Raw genomic sequence first — 17,791 nt, 5'->3', positions numbered from 1 at the left:
TTTCCAATTGGTCATTGATAATATATAGAAATACAATTGATTTTTATATATTAATCTTGCATCCTGCAACCTGGCTAAACTCACTTAGTATTTCAAGTTTTTTTTTTTACTTACAAGGCCACAGTAATGAAGACAGTATGATATTAGCATAAATATAGACAAAGAGACCAATGGAAGAGAATGGAGTCTGAAGATAGTCCTATAGATATATGGACAACTGATTGAAAAAAAATTTTTTTTAAGTAAGCTCCTCCATCCTCAGCATGGGGCTTGAACTCACGACTCTGAGATCAAGAGTTTTATGTTCCACCAGGCCAGCCAGGCACTTCTTCAACAACTTATTTTGATAAAGGTGAAGAGGCAATTCAGTAGAAAGAGGGTGGTCTGGGCAACAAATATAGTTCCAATAGTGGAACAATTAAGGAAACAAGGGAAAGGAAAAAGAAAGAAAGGGAACTTTCACCATATAAAATACCTTGCACCATAGAAAAGCATTGTTTAAAAAAATGTTTATTTTTGAGAGAGAGAGAGAGAGAGAAGCAGAGAAACAGAGAGACAGAGAATCCCAAACAGGCTCTGCACTGTCCGAGCAGAGCCCTCCCACAGGGCTTGAACTCACAAACTATAGGGTTATGATGTGAGCTGAAATCAAGAGTTGGATGCTTAACTGACTGAGTGACCCAGATGCCCCTATCTGAAAAATTGTTTTAATTCAAAATGGATCATAAGCCCAAATATAAAATCTGAAACTATAAAACTATTGGAAGAAAACATAGGAGATCTTTGTTGTTTGGGTCAGGCAAAGTTTCTTCCACACACCACCAAAATCACAATCCATAAAAGAAAAGCTTGACAAATTGAACTTCACCAAAATGAAAACTTATGTTCTTCAAAACACCCTGTTAAGAGAGTGAAAATACAAGCCACAGATTAGGAAAATCTTTGCAAATTCTGTATTTGTTAAAAGACTTGTATCTAGAATATATAGAAAGAACTCTCAAAACTTAGTAATATGAAGATAAACCAATTTAAAAAACTAGGGAAAAGATTTGAAAAGACACTTCACCATAGAAGATAAACAGATGGCAATTAAGCACATGAAAAGATGTTCAACATCAATGGTCATTAGGGAAAAGCTACTTAGGACCATATGAGACACCACTATACATCTGTTAGAATGGTTAAAATGAAAAAGATTGATGATACCAAATGTTGGATAGGACATGGACAATGAAATTCCTCATAAATTGCTGATGGGAATGTAAAATGATACAGTACCTTTGGGAAACAGTTTGGCAGCATCATAGAAAGTTAAAAATAGGGGCGCCTGGGTGGCTCAGTCGGTTGGGCATCCAACTTCGGCTCAGGTCATGATCTCACAGTCCGTGGGTTCAAGCCCCGCGATGGGCTCTCTGCTGGCAGCTCAGAGCCTGGAGCCTGCTTCAGATTCTGTGTCTCCCTCTCTCTCTGCTCCTCCCCTGCTCACTCTTTGCCTCTGTCTTTCTCAAAAAAAAAAAAAAAAAAAAAAAAGTTAAAAATATACCTGTCATACAAATTTGCTATTCCGCTCCTAGATATCTATCCAAGGGAAATAAAGCATATGCCAATACAAGAATTTACACAGGAATGTTTATAGCAGCTTTATTTGTAATAGTCTCAAATTGAAAACATCCCAAATGTTCATCAACAAGTGAATAAGTAAGCAGATTGTTGTGTATTCATATGAGGGAATACTACTCAAGAATAGAAAAGAAGCACTATTAACATTAAAAACTTAATACCATGGATGAATCTCAAAATATTGTGCTGAGTAAAAGAAGCCAGACAGTAAAGAGTACATGCTGTTTAATTTCATTTATATGAAGTTCTGGAAACAGCATAGTCTTTACTGATAGGAAACAGTTAAGTGGTTGCTTTGGGACTAGAAAGGCAATCAGGGAGGAATGGGAGGGAGGGAAGAGCCAAGAGCAAACTTTTGAAGATGACAGGTATGTTCATTTTCTTGATTGTTGAGATGGTTTCATGGGTGTATATATATGCCCCAAATCATACACTTTAAATATGTTTATTTTCTGTCAACTATATGTCATTGAAGTTATTTTTAAAACTCCAGGAAAGGCTCACAAGAGTAAGTTTAAAAACTACCGGAATAGAACCAAATAACAAAGAAATGTAAAATATTAGGGGAAAAAATGTCAGGTAAAGATGTAAAGGATCTACTTTATCCTGAATTTTGTCATGATATATTTAGTTGAGTGTGCTTTTTCATTTCTCTTTCTTACCATTCAGTGAGCCCTTTGAATTTAAAGATGTGTGCCTCTTTTTAGCTCTGGGAAATATTCTTACAGTTTTGATAATGTCTTCTACCAGGTGCAAGAATTTGGATCAGGCTATGAGAGAACTAGGGAGTGGCATCGTTAGAAATCCCTAGATCCCCACTTCAGTCCCAAAGATACCCCTACCCCAGCAGTCCTCCATAAGGGATGGGAAATTGATTTCTCTAGACTTGAGGACACTAGGTGCAGAGGAAGGCTGTAGTGAGGAATGAAAAATAGCCAAAGATCTGTTCTCTCACATGTCCCAGAATGCTAGTGGCTGGGTTTAAATCAGTGTATCCATGAGTTTAGAAAATTATTCTCTGTAGCAACTAAACCGTTCCATAGAAAAGATAAACACAGCCTACAGTTGGGAGTGCCAGTAAAAAAAAATCTGGCTAGCCACTTAATTGTAGTACACAGTGAAGCCACTTGTGACAAACCATGCTTTCAAACTGCATTTAGTACCTCATTCCTAAATATGAATAAACAACCAATCATCTTGAAGCATTTGAGGAAAGCCTTCAACATGAAAGAGAAAGTCAAAAAACAGGGAAAAGGTTCTCAGCAGCAATATAAAGATGGGAAGATTTTGCATCCAAAATTCAGAGAACAAGAAAGAATTCTTGGAAATTAGTTAACAACAGAAATGAAAAATTCAGTTAGAGAATTTGAAAAACAATGAGACATGGGTATCTGGCTGACTTAGCTGGTAAAGCATATGACTCTTGATCTCAGGGTTATGAGTTTGAGCCCCATGTTGGGTGTAGAGATTACTTAAACAACAACAACAACAACGAGATGGATAATAGCAGGGAAACTATAAGTAGAAAATCATTGTAATAGGAATTGCAGAAAGAACAGAGGAAATGAAGGAGAAGATATAGTTTAAGAAATAATACCTTGTAGATACTGTGGGTTCAGTTCCAGATCACTGTAAAAAAGCAAATATCACAATAAAGCAAGTCAAATGAATTTTTTGGTTTCCCAGTGCATATAAAAGTTATCACTATATTGTAGTCTTTTAAGTGTGCAATAGCATTATGTCTAAAAAATAATGTAAAGGGTCACCTGACTGGCTCAGTCAGTTAAATGTCTGACTCTTGATCTCAGCTCAGGTCATGATCTCACCGTTTCATGGGTTCGGGCCCCACATTGGGCTCTCTCCTGACAAGTGTGGAACCTACCTGGGATTCTCTCTCTTTGCTTTCTCTGCTTCTCCCCAAATTATGCCGTGTCTTTCTCTCTCTCAAAAAATAAACAAACATCAAAAAAAAATTTTAAACAATGTAGGTATCTTTATTTAAAAGTACTTCATTATTGTGGTGCATGAGTGACTTGATTAAGCTTCTGACTTTTGATTTCAGCTCAGTTTATAGTCCTGCAATTCATGGGTTCAAGCCCTGTGTCAGGCTCTGTGTTGACACTGTGAAGCCTGATTGGAATTCTCTCTCTCCCTCTCTCTCTGCCCCTCCCCTGCTCATGCATGTGGTCTCTCTCTCTCAAAATAAATAAATAAACCTAAAAAAAATTATTACTAAAAAATGTCATATCATTTGAGATTTCAGTCATAATCACTGTCAACATATCATTGTAACTGATATAATAATAATGAAAAAAGTTGAAATATTTTGAGAATTAGCAAAATGTGAGACATGAAGTTAGCAAATGCTTTTGGAAAAATGGCACTGGTAAAACTTGCTCAACACAGGGTTGCCACAAACCTTCAACTTGTAAAAAATGCATTATCTGTTAAGTGCAGTAAAGAGAAGCACAACAAGGTATGCCTGTACAAGAAAGTTTCCCAGAGTGAAAGATATGAATTTCCAAACCCAAAGAACAAGTGGAAAGCTCAGCATAATGAAATCTAAAGACCCAATTCAAAGTAATCCTCAAAGGTTTCAGAGAGGGATAACAAATTGTGAATAAGAATAATGGACTTGTACTATTATTTTCCTTCTCTAAAGCAAAATGAGAAGCCAAAAAACAATGGAGCTTTCAAAATTTTAATTGAAAGTTATTTGAAACCTATAGTTCTATATCCAGCTAAACTATCAACAAATGTGAGTACAGAGTGAAGATACTTTCAGAAAAATGCAAAGTCTTAAAAAATTTCCCTCTTTGGAAGCCACTGAAGAATGTGTTCCAAAATGAAGTCAGCCAGGAAAGATGAAGATACGGAATCGAGGAAATAAGTGTTTTAACACAAGAGGGAGAGGAAGGAAATTCCCAGGGTATCAAGATATTAAGGTGATATCGAAGGAAGTTCTAGACACTAGCTATGAGAAAGGACAGAGGGCCCTAGAAAGGAAGCTTCCAGGAAAAAAAATGAAGTGAGAGGGTATTTGATAGACTTTATATGTAGAAGATTGGAAAGTACTACAGAGCATTTAGATTGTAAAGAAAGTTTTCTTTCAATTAAAAAGAAACCCAGGTAAATGAATTTGACAGCAAGAAAAACAAATTAGTTGTACTGGCAGGGAAACAATAGTGAACAATATTTTCTTAAAAATTTTTTTAATGTTTATTTTTCAAGGAGAGAGAGAAACAGAATATGAGTGGGGGAGGGGCAGAGGGTGAGTGAGACACAAAATCTGAAACAGGCTCCAGGCTCTGAGCTGTCAGGACAGAACCCAATGCGGGGCTCGAATTCATCAGTCTTGAGATCATGACCTGATCTCATGTGGAATTTTGACTGTGTGGGGGTTAGGTACCCCTCGCCTTCCATGTTGCTTAAGGGTCAAGTGTCATGAAAATATAGAGTATTTTAGATATAGAATATGGATAAATAAAAAAAAAGGACTTTAGCCCTATAGCTATTGGGAGGATGGGTGAGACAAAGAGAAGAAAGTATATTTAAATTTACATTATCATAATGGGAAATCAGATGATTATATTTTAAATGGATGAATCAAGAGATAGTGTTATTTGCATATTGTTTAGAAATATGTAGATAAATCCCAAAATAAGCAGCTTATGAATGCATTTTAAGCAGTTGTCTCTGAAGTGTGTTTCTTTCCTTTTTAAAAGTTTATTTTATTGAGATATAATTGACATAGAACATTGTGTAAATTTAAGGTATAGAACAGATTGATTTGATTTGTTTATATATTGCAATATGATTACTAAGGGAGGGTTAGCTATGAGGTGTGTTTCTGTATGCAGTATTAAAGTCACAAAAATAACCAATAAAGGGTCTAAAATAGAAATATAAGTATCCAAACATGTCAGGAGTGGGGAGACTCTTTTATAATGATGAGGTTAACAGATGAGGTTCAAATGTAACAAATCAAGAAATGTCAGTTCAAGCACATCAGGAGTATGAGGTAAACACCAGAAGAACCACATCTGGAAACTGTTCAAATGGCCACATCTGTGGAATTTGGGGGCTATTGCTTTTATTATAAACCTTTTTTGGAGTGGGTCTGAGGTAGTTAAACCTGAAAGAGCAGAGCTCCTCTCTGGGGTTTAGGGCAAACAAAGTGTATGTTACAGGGAAGAAGAGTTTGCAAACTCTCTGTCATTAGGTGCCCGTAGACACCCCACCTGGGACACCCACCCTGTCATATTATTCATGCCCCTCTCTTCCTGGATAGCCCCTGACTGGGAGGAACAGGGGTAAGCTGTCCTGTTTGTTGGGAGTTTTGTTTGCTTTTCTGTCTCTGGGGTGAGCTTGGGTGTGGATTCCAGTGGAGACCTGGCTTCATGTTACCTTGAGATTCCACCTGGGACACCAAGAAACAGAGTGGCTTGTTCCACAGCTGCCCAGCAGGGCTGCCCAGGTTTACTGCCTTTTTACTTTGGGCTGGTTAAACATTGTCAGAGCAAGGGCACTGGGTAGGGTGTATGATTTCGTGCTGCCCACAGGCTCCTGCCCCCCTGTGATCAGTGGGAACTGAATCTGGCGGGTCTCCCTGCAACCCGGCCCCAGGGCTGTGTTAGCCAGAGGAGGGGCTGCTTCTAGAAACTCACACAGAGACCCTGTGGTGGCCAATCACGGCCCTGGGCAGGGCCTGCTCTCCTCACACGTGGGCATCTACCTGCGTCAGAGATGATTCATTTAGGTGGAAAGTCTCAATGACTGGGTTTAGACAGCCTGTTTGTTTCATTTTTATTTAAATTATCAATTCGTCAGCAATACATGTGTGGCATTGCCCAGACACGGGGATGCATGGATGGGAAGGCCACTTCTCATTTCTCCTCGCTTTTTGCTCCAACCTGGATCTTACAAAGTGTAAATATTCTTTCTGGACAAGGGCTGGGGAGGCAGTGAAGGTGAGAGTTTCTGAGCCGCATTTCATTTCTCTGTTCAGAGCATGAATGGCATTGAGGAAGGCGTGGAGTTCTTGCCAGTCAACAATACCAAGAAGGTTGAGAAGCGTGGCCCGAAGCGTTGGGTGGTGCTGGTGGCCGTGCTGGTTGGCATCTTCTTGCTTTCTCTCATGACTTGTTTCCTGGTGTGGCACTTCCAGTGTGAGTAAAGCCAGGGGTTGGCTCTGGGGAGAGTGATGGTGGGGGGTGGTGGGGGCTATACCTCCTCTCTCAGTGGACAGACACAGGGCCCACCAGTTGTGGGCATGAGGGAGACACTGGAGGGTGCACCTGGGGCTATGTAATGAAGGGTCCAGGGCTCTGGCTCTCCTGGATCTTCAGAGCCATAGAGAGGAGTGTTGGCCCACAGACTCATGCTTCTACTGGTCCCTCCTGGCATTCACTCCCCCAGGGTTGCTGAGGGCAACTTGAGGACGGTGGGGGAACAGGGGTAGCTTAATGATGTCTTTTTCTCTGACCACCCTCCTTCTCTGGTCTCCAATAGACCGGAACGTGCGGGTTCAGAAGGTCTTCAATGGCTACCTGAGGATCACAAACGAGAACTTTGTGGATGCCTATGAGAACCCCAATTCCACAGAGTTTGCAAACCTGGCCAGCAAGGTGAAGGAAGCGGTGAGTCCAGTCCCTGGGCAGGGAGCCCTGTCCCTGCAGTCTGCCCTGGTACCCCCCACCCCCTCCCAGGCTGAAAGGACACTGCTCCCTTCACTCCCGGATCCCTGGGCTGGCCTGTGGGTCCCAGGAGGGAGGGAGAGACACGGGCTTGGGCAAGGGGCTGCTGCTGTTTTCTGGCCCTGCCGTGAGCATTCCCTCCTTCCCTCAGCTGAAGCTGTTGTACAGTGGGGTGCCGGCCCTGGGCCCCTACCACAAGGAGTCGTCTGTGACTGCCTTCAGGTGGGTGCTGGGGAGAAGGCTGGGTGGGATCAGTGCCATGTGGTAGGTGGGCCTGCAGGGTGAAGAGGCTTCAAGGTCTGGTGTGGGGTGCAAGGTGTCATTCTTGTCCTTCTTTCGGCCACGTTACATTAGCCCGCTGAGTTCTGCTGTCCCCAGGGCAGGGGTAGCCCTCTGTGGGAGTGTCTCCAGGATTCCGCAGGTGAATGCAGGTGTGGTGTATCTGCCATGTAAACCTCTCAGTAACGGCGATGATTGGTTGTCACGTTTCCAAATTTGGGTTTGAAAAGCTTCAGTGAGTCTTCATATTTTCCTTGCTTAGGCAGCCCTCAACATACTGTTTTGAAAATAGACTTTACCTCAAGGGTGCTTTTGATTTTGTTAGTTTAAACTTTACTTATTTATTTAAAAGTTTATTTATTTAAGTAATCTCTGTGTCTAATGTGGGGCTTGAACTCACGACGCTTAGATCAAGAGTCATGTGTGCTTTTTAAAATGTCTTTTAAGTGTTTATTTTTTTGAGAGAGAGTGAGTGAATGAGTGAGCAGCAGTGGGGAGGGGCAGAAAGAGAGGTTGAGGGAGAGAATCCCAAGCAGGCTCCATGCTGTTAGCACAGAGCCTAGTTCCTAGGGTTTCCACGAACTATAAGATCATGACCTGAGCTGAGATGAAGTGTTGGACACTTTAAACAACTGACCACCCAGGTGCCCCACTCATGTGCTCTTCTGACTGAGCCAGCCAGGTGTCCCCAATTTAATCTTTATGAACGCTGTGTGGCAGGTGACATTCTTGTCCTCTTTCAGAGATGAGGACACAAACTCCAGAGTTTGATAGTGTGCCCAACCTAGTGGTAGAATTGATGGTCCACAAGTCCAGGCTGTTTTCTGACCCTCAAACCTGAGCTGGCCCCAGAGCACATCTGGTTAATGTGAGACTATGAGAGGAGAGGGTATGAAGGCAAGATCTCTTGCTTAAAGGATCAAAAGGTGGGCAAGCATCAAAGAATCTGGGTGGGCCCTGCCTGGAGGAAGGTCTCTTGGGGAGCCTGAGCCATCCCATCTATACCCAGCATCTGGGAGAGTGTGGGGACAGCTGGGGTGCCCAGGGCCCACCTGTGCCTCAGGCTCACCCCTCTCTCCACAGTGAGGGCAGCGTCATTGCCTACTACTGGTCGGAGTTTAGCTTGCCCAAGTACCTGGTGGAGGAGGCCGAGAGCGCCATGGCAAAGGAGCGTGTGGTCACAGTGCCGCCCCGTGCCCGAGCCCTTAACTCCTTCGTGCTGACCTCGGTGGTGGCCTTCCGTGAGTACAGGGATGCTGAGGGTGGGCATTTCTTGGACCAGACTTCCGTGGAGCAGGGCCAGGCCCTGGATTGTTGTGGGAGGGCAGCACGCCTGAGCCAGTGTCTGCTGACCGGGCACCTCCCTTTAGGGGAATAAGGAAGCAGGATGAAGAAAATTGACCACAACAGTAAATACTTTGTTTTCCCCCTTGCTCTTCAGCCACTGACCCCAGAACAATGCAGACCACTCAGGACAGTAAGTATGCCCTCTTCCCAGAGAAGATGGATTTGGCCAGATGCCATTTTAGTCAAGGGAGTGCCCAAAAGTCATACACATCCCCTACTTGTCCTAGACCACGAGAAGCCCCCTCTTCTGTCTCTTCTGGGCTTAGGGCAGCCTGGCACATCTCCCTGGGTGCTCACCCCTACTGCCTCTGCTCTCTCCGTCTCCCACACAGACAGCTGCAGCTTCGCCCTGCACGCCCGCAGCGGGGAGGTGACCCGCTTCACCACGCCCGGCTTCCCCGACAGCCCATATCCGGCGCGGGCCCGCTGCCAGTGGACCCTGCGGGGGGATGCCGACTCTGTGCTGAGCCTCACCTTCCGCAGCTTTGATGTTGCGCCCTGTGACGACCGTGGCAGTGACCTGGTCATGGTGTATGACACCCTGAGCCCTGTGGAACCCCGTGCTGTGGTGCAGTGAGTGTCCCGGGGGAGCAGAGGCGGGCTGTGGGAGCTGGACGGCATGGGTTGGAGATACAGCCTATGACTCTAGGCCACTGCAGACTTCCAGGCAACCGAGAGCAGGTGTGTGTGATCCTCAGCATGAGCTCCCAGAGCATCTCATGGGTGATATCAGCCTTGGCAAGGGTGAAGAAGACTCACTGTCCCTTGATGCCAGTGAGCAGGGTGCTCCTCCTTTCCCCGCCAGAGTGGAGGTGTAGATTGCTGTTGTAAAATCTCACTTTATCATGACTCACTTCTGTTGAGGCCAGTGGACCAGGAGATGGCTGCCATTGAAAAGATAGTTTGTTACAGTTCCCAAGAGGAGGGGGCATGCAGGGCCACATGGGGAAGTCCCAGGGTCAGTCAGGAGGCAGAGGGGGCCAGAGGAGACATGTGGTTTCTGCTGGAAAGGCCAGGCAGGGCAGCGTATGCAGGTCTAGGCGTGGCTGGTTTGAGGAAGTCCAGTGGGTTCTGGGGCACGGGCCCATCTCTAGTTGTCTGGTATCTGGTCTTGGGGTGATTAGGACAGGTGGATGGTGGCCTGGAGAGAAGAGCCCCAGGAGAAGGTAGTTGGCGTGTGGGCTCTGGATTGATTGGTTTGCATGTTAAAGGTTTGCCTGAGTGTGAGTCTTGACTGTCTCTAGAATTGGCTAGTCCTGGGAAGGGCAGTCTCTCCAGAGGCGCCAAGGCCTCAGCCACCCAGAGCACCAGGATTCCAGGAAATAAAAAGGCATCATACACCTGCTGAGGAGGTGGGCGTGGGGGTGCAGAGATGATGGCCCTCCCCCCACCCCCAGCACTGTCGGGATGGTGCGTGCCTCTCGGAGCCCTGTGGGTGAGCGTGGGCTGCCCGCTCCCAAGCTCTCCCTGACTCAGTGGGCCAGAGCCTTCTCTTGCTGTCTGTGGAACTGAGCTGGGCAGACGTTTCATGATAAATAATGGGCTAGAATTCAGGCTCCAAAACAAGATAGAACCATCTGCTGCCATAGCTCAGCAGCCAGGACTCCAGTCTGAACACCCTTTTTGTGCAAGGTTTCTTCCCCTCCCTGTAATTCATGAATTGTCTAACGAAATAAACACGCCGCTCTGAAAGGAGAAAGTGGGAAACAGACGTGCACAGAGGGCACAGACCTCGATCATAATCAGGAAGTAATCACTGTGAAATTTGTGAAGTGTCCTCTTCCATGATTTTTGCAATGTATGTGTATGTTTGTGGGTAGATTTAAAAATAGGATTTTATGGCACATTTGGTTTTGCTATCTGCTTTTGAAAACTGAAGTATATCATGATGATCTTTCCAAATCAGTAAGCTTGCTTCTGTCATTTTAATGGTTGCATAACATGGCATTGTGTAATGTACAGTGAGCACAAAGAGGCAGCGTGACACAGTGATCAGCTGCGTGGGCTCCGGAGCCTGGATGCCCAACTGCTTATTCACTGTGGCACCTTGGGCAAGTGATTCCAGTGTCTCAGTATCCTTATCTGTAAAATGGGGATAATAGTACTTCCTTAGTAGAGTTGTTATGAAAAACACCTGAGTTAATAGATGCCCAGCACTAAAAGCAGCTCCTGGCATATTCTTAAGTGCTGTTGGTGCCGTTACTGTTACTGCTGTTGTTATTATTTAGCCCATAGTTTAATGAATCTTCTGTGGTCAGGCATTCAAGGCTTCTGGGTTTTTGCTGGGTTTTTTTAATGTTTGTTTTTGAGAGAGAGAGAGAAAAAGAGAGAGAATGAGCCAGGGAGGGGAACTGAGAGAGGGGAACAGAGGATCCAAAGCAGGCTCAGTGGTGATAGCAGTGAGCCTGATGTGGGGCTCGAAATCATGACCCTCAAGATCATGACCTGAGCCAAAGTCAGAAGCTCAGCCGACTTGAGCCTCCCAGATGCCCAAGTTTCCTGCTGTTTTAAACAAGGACAGTCTTCTAACTAAATCTGATCTCAGGTCATTTGTGTGGGGAGGGGCTTTCAAATGACCCTTGGCCTTTTGAGGATGGGACCAGGGTTAGGGAGGCCTGGGTTCTGTCTGCTCTCTGTAACATGTGCACCTTCTGACCCCTGCAGGCTGTGTGGCACCTACCCTCCCTCCTACAACCTGACCTTCCTCTCCTCCCAGAATGTCTTGCTCGTCACGCTGATAACCAACACTGAGCGGCGACACCCTGGCTTTGAGGCCACGTTCTTCCAGCTACCTCGGCAGAGCAGTAAGGAAGGGCCTGGTGGGGCAGAGGAGGGACAGGTCTGAGGGGCTGGCCCATGAGGCTGGTGAACTGGCCCAGGTCAGTGTGAGAGTTTGAAGATTAAGCCACAGGGCCTTTTGCCTCTTGTGTGGGTCAGGAACCCTCCCTAAAGTGGTCAGCCTCCTAGCACTCGGACTTTCTGGCCACTTGCCGTGGAATGTCGGGGGGCCCTGGCCGGCAGCTTGGGAGAATCGTGGCCTGGCTCTGCCTGCCTGGCCAAGCAGGTCTTCAATCCTCAGGCTCTTCCTCCTGCCTTTCCTCTCAGGCTGTGGAGGCTACTTACGTGGAACCCAAGGGACATTTAGCAGCCCCTACTATCCTGGCCACTACCCGCCCAACATGGACTGCACGTGGGACATTGAGGTAGGAGCTGTAGGGTGCCTGTGAGGGCAGAAAGGGGGAGAGAGGGAGAAGAAGAGGGGAAAGGGAAGGGGGGAGCGGGAGAGGGAGGGAAAGGGGACGTAGAAGACAGATGCTCCAGGATGGCAAGCAAAGAAGGGCAAGGAGAGGGAGAGGGCTCCCTTAGCAGTGCCCAAGATGCTGAACATGTAAAGCCTTGCGGGGTGGGGGAGGGTGGAGTAGCGTTAATCGTGTAATGTCCAACAGACCCAGACCCAAACTGACTCAAATCCTAGCTCTTTTTTAAACATGTTTATTTATTTATTTTTGAGAGAGAGTGCGCGCATGGGTGTGTGCGCGCGTGCATGTTCACACACGCACACACACGAATGGAGGAGGGACAGACAGAGAAAGGGAGAGAAAGAGAATCCCAAGGAGGCTCCACACCGTTAGCACAGAGCCCAATGTGATACTCGAACTCACAAACTGTGAGATCATGACCTGAGCTGAAACTGAGAGTTTGGACACTCAACTGGCTGAGCCACCCGGGCGCCTCGCTCTTGGTCAGTGGCCACCTGAGGGACCCTGGGCCAGTCACTCCACTCGTCAGAGCCTCAGCTTGCTCCTAGGGAAGAGGAGAGTAGTGGCGTCTGCCTCTCAGAGGTAATGTGGCCAACTGTGCGCGCAGCCCAGAGAAAGCGCTTGCTAAATGGCTTCAAGACAAGAGTTGTGCCTCCAGGGCTGCCCCGCAGGCCATCCGAGTCAGAGACCTATCCCTCCTTTCTTTCTTCAGTGATGCCAGGAGGACCCCCAGCTTTCCTTGGGAATAAGAGTCTCTCTTGCCTCTGAGTCTAGAAGTTCTTCCAACCATCCATCCCGAATCCCTCTTGCTGTGTGTCCCATATTGCCCACATGGGTTAGGGAGTTAAAGATGCGGCAGCCACTGGCCAGCAGCATGTGGCATCCTTGGGTTTAGGAAAAGGGAAGGAAGCAGCAGAGGCCCAGCAGCATTGCTCTCCTTAGGTGCCCAACAACCAAAATGTGAAAGTGCTCTTCAAGCTCTTCTACTTGTTGGAACCCAACATGCCCCTGGGCACCTGCCTCAAGGACTACGTGGAGGTCAACGGAGAGAAGTGAGTGCCTGGAGCTCCTGGGGCTGGAGGGGAAAGGGGTGCCTCAGATGCCTCTGGATCCTCTTCCTATGGTGACCGCCCCCTCCAGGTACTGTGGGGAGAGGACCCAGTTTGTGGTGACCAGCAAGAGCAGCAAGATCACCGTCCACTTCCATTCTGACCAGTCCTACACCGACACGGGTTTCTTGGCCGAGTACCTCTCCTATGACTCCAGTGACCGTGAGTACACGTCTCCAGAAAGAGGAGCCTGGCTAGAGGGATTGGCCCATGATGAACCCTCTGTTCTGTATCTTCCCAGCATCATGCTCTCCTGATTCTGAGATACCAGAAAACACAAGGTGCATATCCGGTAGCTTTTTAAGAGGAAAATGCAAGAGTACCAGAAATGCATGTATTGGAAAAGGCAGGCAGTGAACCCTGGTACACATCGTGCCAAAGGCCCCCTGAGGTTTTTTGGGCCATCTGTCCCTCTGGTTCAGCATTACCACGAATTGGCACATCTCTGCTTGCCTTGTGGCTTTATAACACCTGCGGGAATAAAGAGAGAGAAAGACCCAGGAGAAATGGGGCACAGCTCACCACGCCTCCTGCTCCCAGCTCCGACAGCTCCCGTGAGATCACGGGATCACCTAAGAGATCTGGCAGTTTCTTCTGCCTTGAGTCTCACTGTCAGCCGGCGTGGGAGGCAGGGCTGGGGGCCGTGGACTTGAGGTGTGCCGTCTCCCTTGCAGCGTGCCCGGGGATGTTCATGTGTAACACGGGCAGGTGTATTCGGAACGAGCTGCGCTGTGACGGCTGGGCTGACTGCACGGACTACAGCGATGAGCTCAACTGCCGTGAGTCCTTTCTGCCCCCACGGCGCCTGGCTGCCGGAAAGTACCCCCCCCCCCCCCGCCATGTTGACATTAAGCCCCCTCCCTCCCTGTGCCTGCCTTCTGTCGGAGCAGGCACTGGAGCGTTTCTGCGGTGCTGGGGTCCTCTTCCATAGCCAGGAATGCAGAGGCACCCCAGAGCTGCCCTCCCCACCCCCCAGCAGGGCAAGTGGTCCCCAGGTGGCTGTCCAGTCGCCCCTGCTTCCCTGGGAAGCAGTGAGCAATGACTGATGTCATAGTGAGGGCTCGGAGCACAGCTGACCGCTGCCCCATGCTCTTTTTAGAATGCAATGCCACCTACCAGTTCATGTGCAAGAACAAGTTCTGCAAGCCCCTCTTCTGGGTGTGTGACAGCGTGAACGACTGCGGGGACAACAGTGACGAGCTGCAGTGCAGTGAGTGCTTGGTGGGGGGCAGGGTGCCAGTTGGGCCTCCCTGCAGCCTCACCAGGGGGTGGTGAGCCAGTGCTGAGCGTGCGGCCGTCCCCAGGCTGCCCGGCTCAGACCTTCCAGTGTGGCAATGGGAAGTGCGTCCTAAAGAACCAGCAGTGTGACGGGACGGACAACTGTGGAGATGGGTCCGATGAGGCCACGTGTGTTGAAGGTGAGACCTGGCCCAGCCCACCTTGCTTTAGGGGCTTTCCTCCTGGAGGGAGCTGCCGTGAGCACACTCACATTCCAAGTTTCCAAAGCTTAATAAACACAAACCACCCTCTATGTGAAGTGTGTCGAGAAAGTGTGTCAGTGGGGAGAGAATCTTCTGGAAGGTGGAGAACCTTTAGTGGGGCTGGAAGGACGTGCGCATGGGTGTGGATGGGTACAGAGGCTTGATAAGGAGCGTAAGATGGATGGATCATCAGGTTTCTGGTTGGGTGCTGCCAAGGAATTGATTCCCTGCCCCTTGTACTCCTGCTTGAGCAGTAAGAACCGTTGCCTGCACCAAACACACCTATCGCTGCCACAACGGTCTCTGTGTGAGCAAGAGCAACCCCAAGTGTGATGGGAAGAAGGACTGTAGTGACGGCTCAGATGAGAAGGATTGCGGTGAGCAGGGCCGCTGCATACAGTTGTACGGGTTCTTCACTATGCAAGACACAGACAGTGGTAGAAATCATGCCAGTGCCTCAGTCACCCATCTCTGCCCCTGTCTACGTGGGGGAAAGGATGAGTTTGCTGACTGGCACAGAGGCACTGTCCCATGGGCCAGCTCTGGTCCTGGAGGCAGGGCCCAGGGCAGTCAGCACGTCAGTGCCTCTGTGGCAGAGCTGACATCCTGGCTGAGGTATTAGGCTGGCCCCTGCTCTGTAGACCCGGCCACAGGGCAGTGGCAAGTCCTGGCTTCCCCATCCTGCCTGGAGGAGGAGGTGCACAGCTTCCCAGAGCAGTCAGCAGGCTTTAGTCCCCACTCCACCCATGCTTCGGTTTGCTGCCTCATGTGTATTTCAGAAGCATGGGCCACAGGTTAAATCTGAGCACAGCTGTGGCTGTTCTGCGACTTCACGTCTCCCCTCCACTCTTTCCTCTGAGAGCTGTGTCCTTCAGCATGCAAGGAGGACATCTAGGCAAATGACACTCAAATTAAATCTAAGCAAACCAGCAGGTCTCTCTGAAGGCCTCTAAATGCATTTGGGCAAAACTAAGGAGGTGGGAGCGTGAGGATTTGGAGATTGGGAGCATCGAGGGGGGCCGGGAGGAAGTCAGTGGGTATTTGAGGCTTGAAGATATTTGTAGAGGGTCCCACCAAATGGCCACCACCCCATATGATCTCCTGTTGAGCCTGGCATGGGGCCACTAGCCCCACCTTGACTTTCTGACCTTTGGGTTTTCTGCCTCTCCCAGACTGTGGGCAGCGGTCATTCACCAGGCAGTCTAGGGTCGTCGGGGGCAAGAATGCAGAGGAAGGGGAGTGGCCCTGGCAGGTGAGCCTCCACGCGCTGGGCCAGGGCCACGTGTGCGGGGCTTCGATCATCTCTCCCAAATGGCTGGTGTCAGCAGCTCACTGCTTCATCGACGACAAAGGATTCAGGTGGGCCACTGGATGGGAGCGGGGAGGCCTCCTCCTAGAGCCTAAGAGGGTCTCCTCTGTTTTCTGGGCTTGGAAAGCCCCCGATGTGTGTAAGTCATGGCAGAGCGCATGGCACTGGGGCAGGGCCAGGACTGGAGGTGTGAGAACACCCTGGGAGGGGGCTTAGTAATGGTAATAATAAAACTAACACTCGCTGGGTGCTCCCTTTCCATCAAGCGTATCTAGGTGCCTCTCCTAACAACCCAGTTAGGCAGGTCTGATTATGTCCCCATTTTACAGAAACAGAGGTTCAGAGAGGTAAGAACATTGGCTTGAGGTTGTGCAGTTGGTAAGTGGCATAGTCAGACGAGAACCCGAGGATTCCAAGGCTTGTGCTGTTAGTCTGTACACGGGGACTCCTTGGAACAGGCTAGGACAAGCCTCACATTCACATTCCAGCTTTGTTTGCCCAGTGACCTTGGGCAAGTTATCCACATTTCCAGGGCCTCAGGTGCTTTGGCAGCAATGGTGACAGCATGAGTTCTGATCCTTGGAGTTCCGAGAATAACATGCTTGTGCTTCTGAAACGTGGCACGCACTGTGCTCTGCACATTGGAGCATCAGGTCCCAGGGCAGACTCCAGCCTGGCTCGGGGAAAGCCTCTTAGGGCCTCTCAGAACAGGGTGGGCTGGGCCACAGTCTGGGAGGCCAGAGGGTCAGCAGGAACAGGTGGCCTGCCCAGGCCCTCTGGCCACTGGCTATGAAGGGAGTCTGGTGGACTGCTTCCTCCTGCAGAAGTGGGCACAGGGAGCAGACCTTGCAGGGAATCCCGGCCTCAGTGTCCTCCTACTGGGCGCTTACCCTTCGGCCAGAGGCTATATGAGAGGTGACCGAACTGCTCTAGTCACCCTTCTCCGGGGAATAGAGAAGAATCACTGTGCGCTTTGCAGAGAGACAGTGCTAAGGCAGCAAGCAGGCCCAAGGCACAGATGTTGAATATAGTCAGGCAGGTGCACATAGGCATGCACCCATGCCTGATCCGGAGAGGGCAGGGTCAGTGCGGCTGTCTCCAGGGCCTTGCTGGCTGTCAGGGCGGCCGCCTTGTCCCACCTGACTGTTCTTTCATTTTACCACACTTTCCTCCACCCTGGGAAGAAAAGATTTTGTTTCTTTTTGTGGTGATGGAAGCTTACTTACGAATATTGTAAAATAAGCCTTTTATCTTGGCATACATACAGACAGGTCACAAAGATAGACCGGAGTTCCCGCCCACCCTAACGCAGTTGTCCTTGTTGCTAATTCGGTGTGTCTGTCAGTGCCCAGAGGCCCACACTGGTCCTTCTGCTAATACCAGTGTAGGCTTTCCTGGTATCGTGGGGGTTTTATACCCTTTCAGGTGCAGGAGGCAGTCCAGGTTCCCACTTTGCATTCTGTTGTCCCATGTCCCCAATCTCCGATTTAGGACAGTGGCTCAATCTGTCTTTGTTTTTGTGATCTTGACAATCTGGAGGCCAGGTATCCTATAGAAAGCCTCCCGTCTGGGTCTGTCTAGTGTTGTCATGATTACTCTGGGCTTCTGAGTGTTTGGAAAGAATATCTCATCATGTCGGCAGGCACATGATATCAACATGCCTTACCGATGATAATGTTGATCTTTCTCA

At 48.5% G+C, this 17,791-nt stretch overlaps 1 protein-coding gene across 1 annotated transcript in view; it reads left to right on the top strand.

Annotated features, from left to right (window-relative positions):
* ST14 (suppression of tumorigenicity 14) overlaps positions 1-17,791 on the top strand; it is a 39,967-nt gene that overhangs the window by 15,658 nt on the left and 6,518 nt on the right. The window contains exons 2-16 of the mRNA XM_029915233.1: positions 6,629-6,788; positions 7,132-7,259; positions 7,468-7,538; positions 8,679-8,836; positions 9,037-9,072; positions 9,275-9,515; positions 11,607-11,746; positions 12,048-12,145; positions 13,145-13,254; positions 13,343-13,473; positions 13,986-14,090; positions 14,411-14,521; positions 14,616-14,729; positions 15,047-15,169; positions 15,965-16,151. Of these exons, the coding sequence (XP_029771093.1) occupies positions 6,629-6,788; positions 7,132-7,259; positions 7,468-7,538; positions 8,679-8,836; positions 9,037-9,072; positions 9,275-9,515; positions 11,607-11,746; positions 12,048-12,145; positions 13,145-13,254; positions 13,343-13,473; positions 13,986-14,090; positions 14,411-14,521; positions 14,616-14,729; positions 15,047-15,169; positions 15,965-16,151 (1,913 nt within the window). The remainder of the gene's footprint in view (positions 1-6,628; positions 6,789-7,131; positions 7,260-7,467; positions 7,539-8,678; positions 8,837-9,036; positions 9,073-9,274; positions 9,516-11,606; positions 11,747-12,047; positions 12,146-13,144; positions 13,255-13,342; positions 13,474-13,985; positions 14,091-14,410; positions 14,522-14,615; positions 14,730-15,046; positions 15,170-15,964; positions 16,152-17,791) is intronic.

The sequence above is a fragment of the Suricata suricatta genome, chromosome 11, assembly GCF_006229205.1.
Source record: "Suricata suricatta isolate VVHF042 chromosome 11, meerkat_22Aug2017_6uvM2_HiC, whole genome shotgun sequence".
Taxonomy (NCBI): Eukaryota; Metazoa; Chordata; class Mammalia; order Carnivora; family Herpestidae; genus Suricata; species Suricata suricatta.
The sequence above is the reverse complement of the archived record's forward strand: the minus strand, read 5'-3'. Positions and strand labels throughout refer to the sequence as shown.